Source organism: Diceros bicornis, chromosome 3 (genome assembly GCF_020826845.1).
Source record: "Diceros bicornis minor isolate mBicDic1 chromosome 3, mDicBic1.mat.cur, whole genome shotgun sequence".
NCBI classification, from domain to species: Eukaryota; Metazoa; Chordata; class Mammalia; order Perissodactyla; family Rhinocerotidae; genus Diceros; species Diceros bicornis.
The window spans coordinates 32,319,507-32,336,023 of record NC_080742.1 but is presented as its reverse complement, the minus strand read 5'-3'; the positions used below and the strand labels follow the sequence as shown (position 1 = coordinate 32,336,023).

Sequence of the window (16,517 nt, the reverse complement as noted above, 5' to 3'; positions counted from 1 at the left end):
TAATGTGGAAATTCTGGTGTAAAGGGAATAACAGTTGAACTGAGTAAGCTGAGAGTGTTAACTGTTTGTTGTACATATTATTATAAAGCTAACTGAGATTATAAGTTTCAAAAAAATGTAATAACTAAATTTTAACAACAATCGTCTTAGAAACCAAGGTTGTATCAAATACTTCTATATAGAACATTCAAATGGTATTGTTTTATTCTTAATTTTGAAAATTACAGAAATAGAGAATACTTTTTAAAAACTTGAAGATAATCCTTTGTAAAAACCAATAAACATAAAAAAAGCATAAAGCATAAAATGAGATGAGATAAATTAGACCTTGAATAATTATAATAATAAGTTTAAGTTGCTAAATTTTCTTATTAAAAGATGCAGACTTCAAGATACTATTTTAAAATTTTACAATAAAACAAAGTGCCGCAATTAAGTTTATGCTAAAAGTAGGTACACACATATACCTATGTGTGTTTATCCAGCAACTACAAACAAAACAGCAGTAAGATTACTAACATAAGACAAAGAATACTTAAAGATAAAAAATCTGTCATATTTGATGTGCTGTCAACATAACATTGAAATAGGTAATCAAAGCTGTTACACACAAAATATGAAAATGAGCTGTAATTTTACATGGCCCTCAGTTTACTAGGTTGAATAGGAAAAATGAATAAGGATATAGAAGGTATAAAATACAAAATATCACTTTTATCACAAATACCCATATTAATCTATAATAAAAGCACCACTTTCAAAAAAATCAAAACTTGTAAAGACAATATTATCTGACCACAATGTAATAATATATTAAATTAATAATTAAAAAGTTACAAATTAAAAAGTGTTTTCTCAATTATTCAAGTCAAAGAGGAAATGAAAACAGTAAAAATCAAAAATATAGACTATTTGCAAAATTATGACAATAAGAAGAATGCACATTGAAACTAAAAGATGTGGTCAAAGGTCTAATAAAAGAGAGATTCATAGTTTTAAGTGCTTTTGTGTTTAAACAATAAAGCATTATAATAAATTAAGCATTTATTGCCAAAAGTTAGAATAAGAGAAATCAAACATTCCTAAGGATATAGGATCACGGAATTACTAAAAAATAAAGGTAGAAATGACTGAATTAGGTAAGGGAAAACTTCCAGTTTAGTACAACATAGCAAGTTAACAAAATCTATTTATTGCCGCTCTTGAATTCAACTTTGGAGATGCGAAAAGAGAAAAAAAAAAGAACTCTGATGGGCTTCAGGGTCTTATTCATCAATTAATAAAAAAGCTTGTGACAAACTCTTAAGAGACAGAACACACGTGTTTCCAGATTTGTTTGGAAAAAATCAAGATCTGAAGCAGGAAAATGTCAGCAACCAGGAATAAGAGGTAGCAATCTAATTAATCTTCAATTTTCCACATACGACCTGGCTAAGCCTGCAGCTGGACGTAAATCAGGGACACCTATTCTATTGCCCTGAAGTTTGGGCATCCTGGCTACTAACTTACTTTTTGGTGCCATGTGGTAAAGTAACAGCCCTAGAACAATGGTGAATTAACATCAGGGCAGTACTGAAATCCCATTAGAGTTAGAAAGAAGTACAGGTGAGTTGGAACTAATTATTTTGTAAAAGGCATACTTATACATATATATATATTTAACTAAAACTCCTGAAATACAAAAAGAAAAAATTGGAGAGGGGAGAAGAAGTAGATGATAGTATGCTATGGCTATTATTTTGTCAAATGGTAAAGACATAGCTTTGATATGCTTTCTATATTGTTAGGAGAAAATAACCTAAGACTGAATCAAAGTTACTCATGGGTAATCTCTAGAAGAACAGAATTAAAAAGTATAACTTAGGCAGCAGATGAAAATTTGATCTATCTAATGGCAAGCAGGTAAAAAGATAAAGAAATAAGAACAAAGCATGGAGATTGTAAAATGTGAAATAAAGGGGCAGATGTAAGTTCTAATATTAAAATGATTAAAGTAAATCTAAATGGGTTAAACTTACCAATTAACTGACAGAGACTCCCAGAGTAGTATAAAAGATTTAGGAATAGGTTGACTAAAGAAAACACATTTGAACAAAAGAATACAGAGTGGCTAAAAACAAAGAGATGGAAAAAATAGATGCTGTGAAGCAAAAGAAAGCCAGTGTTGAATTGTTACTATTAGACAAAACAGAATTTGCGTAAAATGCATCATAAGGGAAAAGAGAGATGTTACAATAAATCAAGATGTTGTAACAATCCTGAATATATATGCAGCTAACAACAAAGATTTAAAATATGTAAAACTACAATTGATAGAACTACAGGACAAAAAGACAACTGTAGCTTGTGATTTTAACATACGCTTTCCAGAATTAGTAGATCAAGCAGACAAAATCTGTGCCATGCTATAGAGAAGAAACGTGTTTGTATTATTAATCTTATTTATATAAATGAAAAACATATACAAATTTCATACCCAAACACAGAATGTGTGCTTTTTGAATATATGAGGAATATTTAAACAAAATCGTTTATAAATGAAGCTACAAAAGAAGTCTCAAAAATTCTATCTTATGTAGATGTATAGCTATCATACAGAATATGTTTTCTGACCAGAGTGTGATAAAATTAGAACCCAATAACAAAAGGATAGCAAAATAAAGTTCCATATGTCTGGAAAGTAAAATATACCACTAAATAATTCTTGTGTTAAAGAGGAAATCCCAAGAGAAATTACATCTAAATGACAATGGTGTTCTAAATGTAAAAAATTGTGACATGTAGCTAAAGCAATATTAAAAAAAAAAAATTGTTGCATTAAATATACTTATCAGAATGTAAGAGTATTCAAAAATAAATGTACTAAGTGGAATTAATACCAAAAAAAGGAGGAAAAATAAAAATATTGATAAGAAATAATAAAATATGTTTTTGTTTTTTTTTTTTTTGGTGAGGAAGATTGGCCCTGAGCTAACATCTGTGCCAATCTTCCTCTATTTTGTATGTGGGATGCTGCCACAGCATGGCTTGATGAGCAGTGTGTAGGTTTGCGCTCAGGATCCAAATCCACTCAGCCCGGGCCACCGAAGCAGAGCACGTGAACTTCACCACTACGCCACTGGGCCAGCCTCTAAAATAAGTACTTTTTTAATTTAAAAAAAAAAAAAAATTAGGAATGTAAAAGCTAACATGACAGACAAAATTCTAGAAAAAACAACTAAGAAAAAAATGAAAATATTCAAATAAAGAAAAGAAAGAATAGAAAAAGGTAACAAATTATAGATATTAAAGATTTCAGTATTTAAAAATTACATTACAAAAATATAAGTTAATAAATATAATGCCTTGAAGAAATACATGAATTTCTTGAGAAATGCAAAATATCAAAATTGGCCCAAGAAAAACTTGAAAACTTGAATAGAGTAATAGCTATTATAAAAGGTATTTAAAAATCTTCCTCCACAAAGGCACAGATGGTTTTACAGCTGAGAATAACAAACTTTGAGGGAATAGAAATTTCTATCTTATGCAAGTCATTAAGTCTCTCTTTGAAAAGTCATTTCTGAAAATAGAAAAATAGAGAAAACTTCTTAACTTACTTATATTGAAGCTAATATAACCTTTGTGGAAGCTTTTGATTAATCCACTCTAGTTAAGGCTTTCTGTTACTTACAGGTGGATGCTTACGTAACTAATAAAGGAGACTATAAAATTTTAGAGAGTCAGAAAAAAAGACTTGAATTAATCAGATATAGTCATAAACTTGGATTAAAAGAGTCACTGTGATAAAAATGCCAGTTTTCTGCAAGTTAATTTACTAGTTTAATGTAATTACAATAAAAACTGCAAAGTTTTCAAGGGTAATAAAGTGATTCAAATGTTTTCTTGAATAAGTTGAAAAGTAAATGAATTTCTGAAGAGAAGAGTTAGATGGATCTGATTTGTTCCTTCAATGCTTAATATATATTCCAACAGTATTGCACCAAAGAATAATGAGAAAATGGAATAGAATCTGAAGGCCAACAGCACTCCAGAGTGTAAAGGCACACGTTCTGCAGATAATAATGCTGGCCCTCCAATCAGAGGGAAATGGTAAACAGGCATTTAATAAAAGTGCTAGCCACCTTGGCAACTACTTGGAAAAATTAAATGAGGTACCTGTCTTGTACTATACAACACATTCCAGTATATGCTTGATACCATTCATTCACTAAATACTTAACCACTAATTATATGTCAATAGCTGTGCAAAGACTGAAGATACAATAGTGAGCAAAAACTGAGGAGTTTAGAGTGTAGTAGGAAGATACATAATAGGCCAAAAGCAGGCCTGATTGAGATAATGTCAGTCTAATGTGCTTTGTCCAAATAGTACAACATGTACTTTTGCTTGAAATCATGTAATTAAGAGAAGCCTCTATAACATGAGACTCTGTACAGACTCCAACACCACGTGACTCTCCACCTCCGCCCCAGGTTTTGTGCATGATCTTGTGAAAAATATGGCACCATATAGTATTTGGGCATGCATGTTAATCACATAAAGAAATTTAAAACTGTGATAGTGGCAGTGTACAAGATACAAATGCTGTAAAAGAGTGCCACACAGTTGGTACTCAGTGTCAATCTCCTGAAGAAATCAATATATATATATGTTAAATATAAAACAAAAGAGAATAAAAGAATTAGAAATGAAATGATGTGGTATTTGCCTGTTCTTGAGGTGGGGACAAATCTCCAATTCTTAAAAACCAAAATTAAAAGAAAACTACAGATTTAGTCACTCAGACTAAAAATAAATCAGCCATGTTATATGGAATGGGTCCAGATCATACAGTGGTCTACACCAAAGTCAGCAACCATTTTCTATGAAGGGCCAGATAGCAAATAATTTAGGATTTGGAGTCTCTGTGCAATTGCTCACCTTTGCTGTTGTGGCATGAAAGCAGCCACAAACAATAAATAAACAGATGTCCATGGCTCTGTTTGAATAAAACTTTATTTACAAAAAAAGGGCAATGGGCCAGATTTGGCCAATGGGTCATAGTTTGCCAACGCCTTGTCTAGATCATACAGCTGTCTACACAATGGTGTACACTTCAAACAACGTTTATGGAGCATTGAGTCCTTGGCTCAATTCAGAAAATTGAGGATATAACCTTCTATATACTATTTCTGCTTTTTAGGCTCTTTAGCTTCCATAAAAGAATGTGGACCCTACTTCCACCTCAATTATCTACCAAAGAGTAGGGGCCATACTCACTTGGCAACACGAAAGAGTTACATTATAGGCTTTTGCCAGGGCATGCTACCTTGACCTCACAGCTTCAAAGCTGGATTGAGAGTTACAACATTCAAGGAAGATTTCTTAAAGAATAAGTAGTCCAACTACTCTTCTTGGGCCAAATCAGAGCCACAGAGAAACAGGTATCTAGATGATACCTCTTCCTCCCACTCAGCCACTTCTTGCAGAACTTTCTTTTTCTGCATTGCTCCTTCGTTTGAAGACATCAGTTAATCTAGAAAGCCTTTATAAGAAATTCCCTAAGATAGGCATTGCCACTCTGACTGTAAGAGAATTCTGAGTTTTGTGATCATTATATAATAGCGTACTTCATTGTCACCAAGACGTTCCTATCTGATTTAGAACTAGGAATAGCCATAAATCATCTTAAAAACCCATGTATTTTGCCTCAAGGACTCTGTGAACTCTATGAATGGAAATGGTTCAACCTGCCCTAATAATAATAGGTGGAAGAGAAATGGGTACTCTCAGCACATAAATGAATTTCTGTATCACCAAGAAAAGCCAGCCTGGTGGCAACTTGGCATTAAGTACCCCAAGTCTCCAAAATACTCATATTCTTTGATCTAATAATTCCACTAGGAGAAATTAACCTAAGGATAAGTAAGCAGATATTTACTGCAGTATTACTTTTAAAAATAATTTTAAAAAGACATGGAAACAAAGAAAATGTTCTAAAGCAAGTAATTAGGTAGATAAATTATAAAAGATCCATAAGATGAAAGGGTGAATAAGCATCATTTATGGAAGAACGTTTGATGACATGGAAAAGTCCTAATAATGCAATTTTAAATACCAAGAGTAGGAATTTAACAGATATATATTGCATAATCCCAAATACCACTATATTGGGATTATGAGTGATATTTTGGCATTTATACAAATCTGTATTTTCCAAAACTCTATTATAAACATAATTTTTTTTAAATAAAAACATATTTGAAAAGCACATTCACTTTGATACTGGTTTCACAAATATAAATTTGTCATAAGGAATTTAAAACGTAAGTCAATATATTAGGCATATTAGGCATAACAGCAGAAAACATTTATGGCCTATTTATGATAAAACAAAATTAGAAATTAGAAATGAAAGAAAATTATAAATAAAATTAGAAATTAGAAATCTGCAATTATTGTTTTTCATTTATAAAACATTGTTTCCCAAGTGATCAAGCCCTAACAGACTTGAACCACAGGACAGTGATTTTCAACCCTCAGTACTTCAAGGTTATTGTGGGGAGGTTGTAAATAATGACATATTTGTCTTCAACAATGGAGAATGTTCCCTAACACAATGAAGAATAACTGCTTGGGGATCCATTCATCACTGTTTCTGTTTTACAGGTTGGGGTTCTGAGTAGTTAATCTGGAGGAAGAGTTTACGTGGTTATCTACATTTGCCCCTCAGGGGGGCAATTCTTGGCCTTGCCCTTGGTTCCTGGCCCTTTTCTGACAGCTCCTGCCTCAGGAGGCTACCCTCTTCAGACTTCATCTGCATCTCCCGGGCTCCGCTGCCTGAGTTTGGCCAATGGGAGAAATCAGCAGGAAGAGAGAAAGGTCTGGGTATATACCTTGCCCCCAAGATGTAGTTTTTAGTAGTTGGCTGCATCTTACAAAGCTGCAGATGTAGAACGACCCTCCTTCAAAAAAGGTAATCTCTGTCCTTCCTTACCCATTCAACTAAAAAACGGTAACAGCTTCGTGCTGTTGCCAGACCCTGTGCACTTCACCATCCCTTGGTAGTTCTATTAACTCTGTTCAAAGTTCATTCATTAAACCTTCTTCAATTAAACCACTTGCGTATGTCATCTGATTCCTGTTGGGACCTTGTCTATTTAGGAAAAGGCAAAAAAAAAGCCTTTTTAGAAATCACTGCCTTAGAGGTCCCAGGTCCTAAAATTTCCATAAAACTGAAAAAATATAACCTGAACTTATGAAAACTGCACATTTAAGCTATAGCTTAAAATTACGGAACCAACAAGTTGCAAGCTGTCATTATGACAAATAACAAGCATTTAAATTAATGATTGTGGAATGAGCTTTACTTAAATTTTAACTTGAAATTCAGTGAGATTCAAGACAACCTGTTATTAAAAGTCTTTCTTTTGAAAACTGACTATTCTTAATATCTTTTTCAAACAAAAATGTATACTTGATAATGGACAGGTACAGAAAAACACTTCGCAGACCGGCAGCTCACCTCTTTGAACTTGTGACTGAGCTTGCTTGTGTCCAGGTCTGAAGGGGAAAACATGTCCTCATTCTCAGGCAGCTCAAAGACTTCAATGGCCATGTCACTGCCAGGAAGAACAGGTCCCACCTCATCCTCCTCTTCATCTGTGGCATATTCTCCTGTCTGAAAGGAAGGGGATTTCAGAAATCCAGCTGTCCTTAACCCAGGTGGAGGGGGGTTATTTGAAAATATTTTCTAAAACAGAAATAAAACGTCATCAAATGGTAAAAGTGTAAGTAGGCTTTAAAGTCAAGCATGCCTGATGCAGCCAATGTTATACACAAATGTTAGTTCAAAGATCCAAAGTGACATGTCCATGCCATATATAAGTGCATTTCTAAAAACCTAACAGCATGGGTAGCATCTTCAGTATAGTAACAAAAGTTGTTTTCAATCCAAGTATTTGACGGTTTTACTAAATAAAATTATGTTGCTAAGGGAAATAAGTTCCCTTTAAATTCTCATCACCTGTATGAATAAGTCACCCAATATTGAGAACAGGGAAGAAGGAAGCAAGGGAGAACAAATGATTCACAGAGTTGGAAGGGACCTTAATTAAGCCTTACAAAGGTTTAGTAGATTAATTCTCCTAAGCTTTAGAGTTCAATCAGTTCTGTTTGGTTTGTTTGTTAACTAATGTGGTGGTTAATGAGTGACCTAAAGGATAAACCAAAGGTTTCTAACTTACAGCTTGCACAGGTGTATTGCTTTGCCTGCACAGTACTTTGATAAATCTTAGTATTTTGTCAATGGTAAAAAAAAAAAATTCACATAAGATTCTAGATTTCCAGTTTTTCTTGAGAAAGCTAAAGATCTGGCAAGATAGACAAAGGTCAGCAGGTCAGGTCAGCAGGTCAGGTCAGCCGTGGTTGCCCCTTTTAGATGGGTCACACACTTTCCAACACATCACAACTTCTATAACTCCATATTGTTCTATGCTGTTAGCTTCACTCCTTCATGATACCCTCAGTCCCCTGTAGGTATCTGAGTTCATGACCCCTGGAATAAATGCTCCTCCTCACCACTAACTTCCTTAACATTATTAAAAAGTATTTCCTCTCCTGGCAGCATCAGGAAATCTGTACCTTATGATATAATTTAAAGATAAATCACTGATTCACAAGGTTGAAAAACAAAGTTCATTTAATTCACCCCTGTTCTTTCAAGTAGTATTATATCTAATACATAAAACAGGTAAGAATTCATATTGCCTTTAAAAAAACTTTCATGAAGTGTTCTGAGTGATCTATTCCTTTGATTAAATAGGCTTAGCATCCGATTGTTCTTTCTTTAGGTTCTGTACTATATTCTTGCTAAAGTTTAAACTCTATTTCTTTTACTATGTTTGTGCATGAACGAAATCTGGTCATCGACCTCAGTGTAATAATTCCTAATGTCTGGAAGACCCTTATTAAATTGCCATTCCAACTTCTCTTTTTCAAGTAAATAATTCTAGTTTCCTCATAAGTCTCATTCTCTGTAACTGTCTTTGTGCCTGTACTCTGTCTTCTCTCCAAGTTCTCCACATTTCTCTTAAATTGCGGAGCCCAGAAGTAAACACAGTTTCTAGTAAGGAATCTGAGGGCCACTGACCATGATGAACGAACTGCCAGCATCCTTCAGACTCTACGTCCCCACACAGAGGTTATTATCATTAAGATCTTGACTTTGGTGGCATTTGTGTTCAGAAGTAAGCTCAGGATGTTTCATACAGAGCTGTGATTTTCCAAACTGGTTACATGTTAGTTAGCACTTTTTTTTTCCCCAGACAAAATCAGAGATGCTTTGACTGAAAGGGAAAGAGGCTGATGGCCTCCATCTTCATCCTATATAGCTCCTCAGTACCTGGAACCCTAGGACTCTTTAGAAATCCAGTCTGAAAATATCTAAACTATAAATACCATTCATTCCAAGCGTCCTTAGCACTGGCAGGAGAAGGCAGCTGAAGAGTGGGGGTTGGTTGGTTCCAGATAAGATAGCTTCCATTTGTTGGTATGATTAGATCCTACAATCTTAAAAGGACTTTAATTCCAGATTTGGTATTTTTTTTGGTAATATTCTATAAATTAATTCATCTCCTATTTACATATATTTTAGAACAAATAGGTACTTTATAAATCCCAGTGATGTTAATTAATAGAAATGCAGCAAGGCTGGTAGTACACAACTTCAAGAGACCTTGATGAAAATTTTGATTTAGAGATATAAAACAATGTGCTTGTTTTTAACCCTATAATTACACCAAGCAGCAAAGCCATACCTTTATTATGAAGGCTTAAACCAAGTATATAAAATTTACTTCTGTATCATCAATTTGATGAATATCATGAATGACTCAATAAAACCTTAAGCTAAATTTAAAGTCTGATGACAGTCTGGCACATTTTGAACCTAAGAGTTGAAACGAACAACTTGATTTCCCCTTGCCAGCCTGAAAATAGATACTCCTTCACTACGTATAAGGGAATTAATATCAATATGTGCCTAGGATGGGGCCTGATGTACAACAGGATTCCAACAAATATTTTTAAAAGAATAAATCCAAGAATGCCAATTGTATTTACTTGGTAATATCTATAACCTCCTAAGGAGGTTTTCAATAATATCAAGAAAATGCACTGCAAAGTCACTTGTTAAGAAGGCAGTATTCTGTCACATTTATTTTTTAACACTCCTTATAGCAAATAACTATTATATACCCTAAATAAGGATTAGCGTACATACAATGTTGCAGTTTTCACCTCTAAGTATAGTTCTGGTTTTGTCATTCATTTTAGTTATCAAAATTATCTTCATAATGTAATAGAATTCTTCCTCTTGATTCTTTTATTTTTTGACTTCGCCAGTCTCCTCTCCTTCTCAATACCCAAATTACCTGCACTTCTCTAAAATTCGTTTTATCTTTCATTTCATCTTTCTATTTACTAATGTTTTCTCTTTCTAATCAGTCTTATAAGCATCCTGAGGACAAGACAGGTCTTGTACTACCTATTACTTGTCTTGATTCTACTTATTACTTATTAGAGGCTCTGGTAGGGTGTTTAAAAACTTTATGTTGCCATTCTCTCTCACTAATCATTTACCATTCCCACCCTGAATAGGCTTTAGAATAAAGAATTATTTACTAAAGAACTGCATAAACAGCTAGAAGTTAAAAAGTTACATTAAGTAGACTGAGAATAATGTGTTTTTCTGATTCTTTTACTTTTATTGAAAAGGGACATTACTTTTATGGTTAATCTGCAAGTAAAATAAACTACATGGAATGATATGTTAAGCAGAATTTCATAAATATCAAAATTACATTGGATTGAATCTGACATTTACAGAGCAAGATAGACAATAATGTACAAAAAAAAAAAATTGCTACAACAATGTATTTCCATTGGTATCCAGCTCCTTCTCTTTATTTCCAGCAAGATTCAACATCTTTCAAGTAAACAGAGACTCTTGATAAATCCACCTCAAACGAGGTAAGAATAGTTCTTAATTAATAGCTTAATTAATAGCTTATACTTTTTAATAGCCCCCCAAAAGAGGCAAAAAAATGAATAGCAATTATTTTGTAACTTACTGTGTGCCCAACACTGTACATACCTTAAAAACTGTATGATACAGGTATTACTATACCATCTTAATTTGAGGAAACTGAGACTCAGAGGTTTTACCCAAAGTCAGACAATTAGTTAGTTCGTTGAACTCACATCTAACATTCCAAAGTCTATGCTCTTTCTTCTATACTATGCTGTTTGGAGTCTACAGAAACTAAAGCTTTGCAGGAAAAAAATGGGAATACATTGCTTTCATATTTCCCCAACCAAAAACCCTGGTGCATAATCCTGTTGTGTTGAGATTCACCTTCCACATCTTTAAACATTATCATTCAGTTCACTTTGAAGACCTGCACCTGTCTCTAGTGAGCTCCAAAGTTCTTGTCCTCTTCTTTCTCTCATAGTATGCTCACCCTGGGCAAGTGCACAGAAGTCTCCTTCAAAAAGCATGGCTTACGGGTCTGCTGACTGACGTTTCATGCACTCTTTCTTATATAAACCAGAACCATAGCATATAATCTGTAGAATTATTGCAGTGCCTTACAATGGCAGAAAAAGATACTTGCAAGGCAAAATGAGTGCAAAATTCCTCTAGTTTCTATGGTGTGTCTCTTTTACACTGCCTTCTCACATCTAATTTTCTTGAGCTACGTGTCTGTACTGAATCTTCCCAAAGCATTTTATCTCATTTTCATAGACACAACTTTCTTTATACTCATATTGTATCAGAGCATTTAATATTTTGTTAAAACACATAATTACAATAATAAGTACAGCTGACAGGTTCTGCCTCAGTAAACACATAACTTTTAACTAGCAGGAGCAGAAGCACGTAAACACACTAGAGCCTTGAACACTCAGGAGAGCTGTAGATCTCAGTCTAGGTTTTACAGAAAGGACAGACAATAACTGTTATATTGGGGAGTTGGTTAAATGGAGACCAATTGAAGAATCTTGGTTTTGAAGTCAATTAGGCCTGGGTTCAAATTCTGGCTCTGTGAGGTTGGTAAAGTTAGCTTCCAGATCTAAGTTTCAATTTCCTCCTCTATAAAGTGAAGATAAAAATCGTTCCTTGGGGGGCCAGCCTGGTGGCACAAGTGGTTAAGTGTGCGCACTCTGCTGTGGTGGCCCGGGGTTCGCCAGTTTGGGTCCCGGGCGCGCACCGACGCACTGCTTGTAGAGCCATGCTGTGGCGGTGTCCCATATAAAGTAGAGGAAGATGGGCACGGATGTTAGCTCAGGGCCAATCTTCCTCAGCAAAAAAAAAAAAAAAAGAGGAACATTGGCATCAGATGTTAGCTCAGTGCTGATCTTCCTCACAAAAAAAAAAAATAGTTCCTTGGTATAACAAGGTTGTCATGAGATTAAGTTAGTGCCTGTAAAGTGTTCAACACAAGGTCTGGCACATGACAGGTGCTCAAAATAAGTGATTCTGCTGCTACCACTGCTGCTGCTACTGCCGGTACTAACACCACAACAGCAATGTGCTACAGCTTCTCCAAATCTGTATCTTATAACCAGATATTTGCTAAGTTGTGGTCTTATAATGTCCTAGAAGACCTCCCCACACAAATCTTTTATAAGCAAATTGGTCATTTCTGTAGTAAAATTCTTCCTTTCCCTAAACCTGCTCCTCTTCAGTAGGCACCAGCTTCTACCAAAGACCAAGAAAACTTCCAGGCCTCTGTTCTCACTTACCATTCCCCTCTTGCCCCAGCGATCCAAGATGAATATCCATCGGCTTAGCACACCCTATGAAGCTGCTGCATTAAGATTCTTCTAATCCACTCCTTTCTGTTTCCACTATATGCCTTACATCACTCATAAAACTTTGCTGTTTTTATATCTGCCTTCTCCCATCACCTTCTTCAACTATAAGTTCCTTGCGAGTGTCAGGTAGGATTTATCCCTGTAATCCCAGTGTGGCTAGCACACTGCTTGGCATAGAGTAGGCAGTGAACAAATGTTTGCTGAATAAATTGATACAGTTTTAGCCACATCTGCACAGCACAGCAGAGCCTGATTTTCCTGTTAATTCTCAGCTTTCAACTAAGAAATATAGTGAAGCACAGCTGCAGCTGGGGCCTAAATGACCCTTTTGGGGATTTTCTCTTGTTGTTAGGTTCAACCATTAGCAGTAATTTTTGCTGTAGCAATGTTTGCTCTGGTAAATTCAGGGAAACTAAATGGTGCTAATCATAAAAATAGCCTTAATTATGCAGTTTTTGTTGGAATTTGTTTACTGGATTTGAATTTTGTTATATATATTTTCAGACTCAGTTCTGTCAGAGAATAGAAGAGAGCTGCTTTTTCTCTGGAGGAGAAAGACCCCAAACTAACACTCTAATGTTTAAAATTCCTAAATCTGCGCCAACTATCCAGATGGCTTTCAGCAAGATCATCCCCTTCTCTGCAAAGGCATCTCTCTTTCCATTGTCTGTCAGTTGACTTCTGTGTAGCCTGGTTTTGTAATGTTAGGCCCCTTACTCTTTTAACATCATTTGCTCATCTATAAAACGGGAATAATACCACCTTCTTCTTTAGGTTGGTAGGAGAATTCCCAGTAGTGATATATTCAAAGTATTAATCACCATGCCTAGAATATGCTACATGACTAGATGACTTGATGACTATGATTATTTTCACCATCCCTGGTTTCTCCAGGACAATGTCACAGAGGAGTACAGCAAAAACAAGCATGGGCTTTGGGGCTGGAGGGACCAGGGCCCCAAAAGAGAAAAAACAACGCCATAGTTGCATGCTAGTGGGCAAGTCGTTTAGCTTTTATCTTTGTTCCCTCCTCTTTTATAAAATGGTGCAAAAGATTCCAACCTAAGAGGGCACTGAGAGAATTCAAAGACATAAAACTGCACAACATTCAACACGATGCCTGGCCCACTTCTCTCATTTATCAAGTCAATTCAAAATTTTGTCAATCTGTGTCCTCAGATTATTTTCAGATATTTCACTCCATTCTTAATATCTAGTCACCTAATCAAAAAACATCTAAAATCTCTATCTAGGTTACCTTCAGACACTCAGCATCTCAGGTCATCGGTAATACTGCTTACAAATTATTCTTCCTAAAATTCTGACCAGACAGAGTTAAGATTTGCCTATAAAATATTTTGTAATAACTCAAACTTGAAAATTTTCTAGCAATTGCAGTAGACAGCTCATAAATTAGCATTCCATTATGCAGTATTTTAATTTAATATTTGGTTCGATTTGGTTTTTTAGAGTTTTTTTAGTTTTTTTCCCCTCTTTTTAGAAAGTATACTTCTCAAAAGCAGGGATTCTATTTCCCACTAGGGTAGGCAGGTTCTAAAATGACCCCTAATGATCCCTTCTTACTCGGTAATCATGCTCTTGTATAATCCCTTCCCCTTGAATGTGGGCTGGACCAGCGACTCACTTCTGACAACCAAAATACAACAAAAGCAATAGGACATCACTTCTGAGATCAGTTTAGAAAAAGACTGTGACTTGTGTCTCTTCTGTCCTCTTGCTCTTGAGAAACAAGCTGCCATGTTGTCTGTGGCCATATGGAGAGGACCACATCACAAGGAACTGATGTTTCTGGACAACAGCCAGCAACGACCTGAGGCCTGCCAACAGTCACAGGAGGGAGCTGGAAGTGGATCCTCTGTGTTCTGCCAACAACTGTGAGTGAGCTTGGAAGCAGATCTTCCCCCACTGAGCATGTAGATGACTGCAGCTCTGGTTGACATCTTATTTGCAGCTTTGGGAGAGATCCTGAGTCAGAGGCATCCAGCTCAACTGACCCACAGATACTGTAATGTATAAATATTTATCTTAAGTTGCTAAGTTTTGGTGGTATTTGTTATACAGCAAAAGAAAGGGGATACTGCCCTAACAAATACAGACAATGGGGAAGTGAGTTTGGAAACAGGCAGTGAATGAAGGCTGGGAGGATTTTGAAAAGTATATTAAATCAAGCATAAACTGCCTTGAACAGACTGTAAGTGGAAATCTAAAAGGGGGATCCTTGTTATGTAGTGGCGGAAAGCTTAGCAACATTATCACCTTCTATAAGGAGAAAGTAGGAAATGTCCCAGTGAACTGAGTGATCTAGCTAAGCAGAGTTCCAAACAAAGTGTGAAGATGCTGCCTGATTTCTTCTTGCTGCTTATAGTAAAACTGACCAAAGAGAGAGAGAGAAGACTGTTAAACAAGAAGGAACCAAGACTTGATGGTTTTGAAAGTCTTGATTCTAAAATTAAGAAATGGCTTCCAAACAAAGTTCAAACCCAGGGTACTGCCAGGAGAACATGGTCTAAAAATGAAGCAGAAGGTGTGACCATAAAATCTTTTGTCAAGAATTCTGAGCTTAGAAAACAAAATTTTTTCTAATGGGTGGTGAGCAAGTCGGTCACCTGCCCTAAAGAGAGACACTCTCTATTTTCCAAGGCTGTTCACTATACAAACATCATTGAAAAGATAATCTGAAATAAAGGCCATTGGTGCCTATGCTCACAAGACACACAGAGAAGTGACAGACCCATGGAGGGATTGTCTCCCAACAATATCCACCCTTGTTTCTATACCATCTTGGCTTCTGGTGAATTTTCCATGAGTATGATATTCCCTCAGCTACACAGATCGGTGCTACCAAAAGTAGCTTAGGGCCAAATCCATCAGTCTACCTTACAGCATATAATTAAGACTACTGTTAAAAGAACTCCATGCCACAGAATGAGTCCAACTTGCAGTACTGAGATCAACCATATTCCTCAAGCTTCAATACCCTACTGGCTAAATAAATCCCATAAACCATCAGGGTCTACCTTAGAAACCCACATGGCTTTCTCCTTAAGCTTCTGTATTCACCTTTCCACTTGGCCTAAGCTATTAATCCAGATATAGCAGGATGTATCAGAGATTGCACAGACTCAGCATTGGCCCTCAAGGAGGAAATCTAGGGTTCAGGGCAATTCTATCATCCATAACAATCTTGGCCAGCGAGTTGAAGTTGACCTGAATGTCTTCTGGTATGGAGGTGATGTTACTCATCACATCACCTAAAGTTAGGAACAAATTTTGTACCATCTTATCTAACTAAATGAGTCCAATCCTAAGAATAATTGCCCACAGGATGCATATAAATAATAAGCTATCCCTCAAGAAACCAACCCTGAGTAACCAAGAATAGCCTCATTTTGGAGGGATCTCTAGAGTCATCTGAGGGCTTCATGATCTAATGATAGTGCTTCTTTAAATACATGAAGGCCTCTTATGACCACCCCTAAGAAGCAGCTGCTTGAGTAGCCCAAAGAGTTTGATCAATTGCCACAATCTGCTCCCAGAGTTTGCCATCCCAAACTTTAATCTGTCACAGTCTGTAATTTTCTAAGTGATAGACCAAATAGTTAGGTCATTAAAAATAGACCAAGAGTCAGTAATA

At 35.6% G+C, this 16,517-nt stretch overlaps 1 protein-coding gene across 12 annotated transcripts in view; it reads right to left on the bottom strand.

Annotated features, from left to right (window-relative positions):
• Positions 1-16,517, bottom strand: part of PPP1R9A (protein phosphatase 1 regulatory subunit 9A) — a 321,025-nt gene that overhangs the window by 64,352 nt on the left and 240,156 nt on the right. For all 12 annotated transcript variants that reach the window (XM_058525783.1, XM_058525771.1, XM_058525815.1 and 9 more), the window contains one exon: positions 7,509-7,664. In XM_058525783.1, the coding sequence (XP_058381766.1) occupies positions 7,509-7,664 (156 nt within the window). The remainder of the gene's footprint in view (positions 1-7,508; positions 7,665-16,517) is intronic.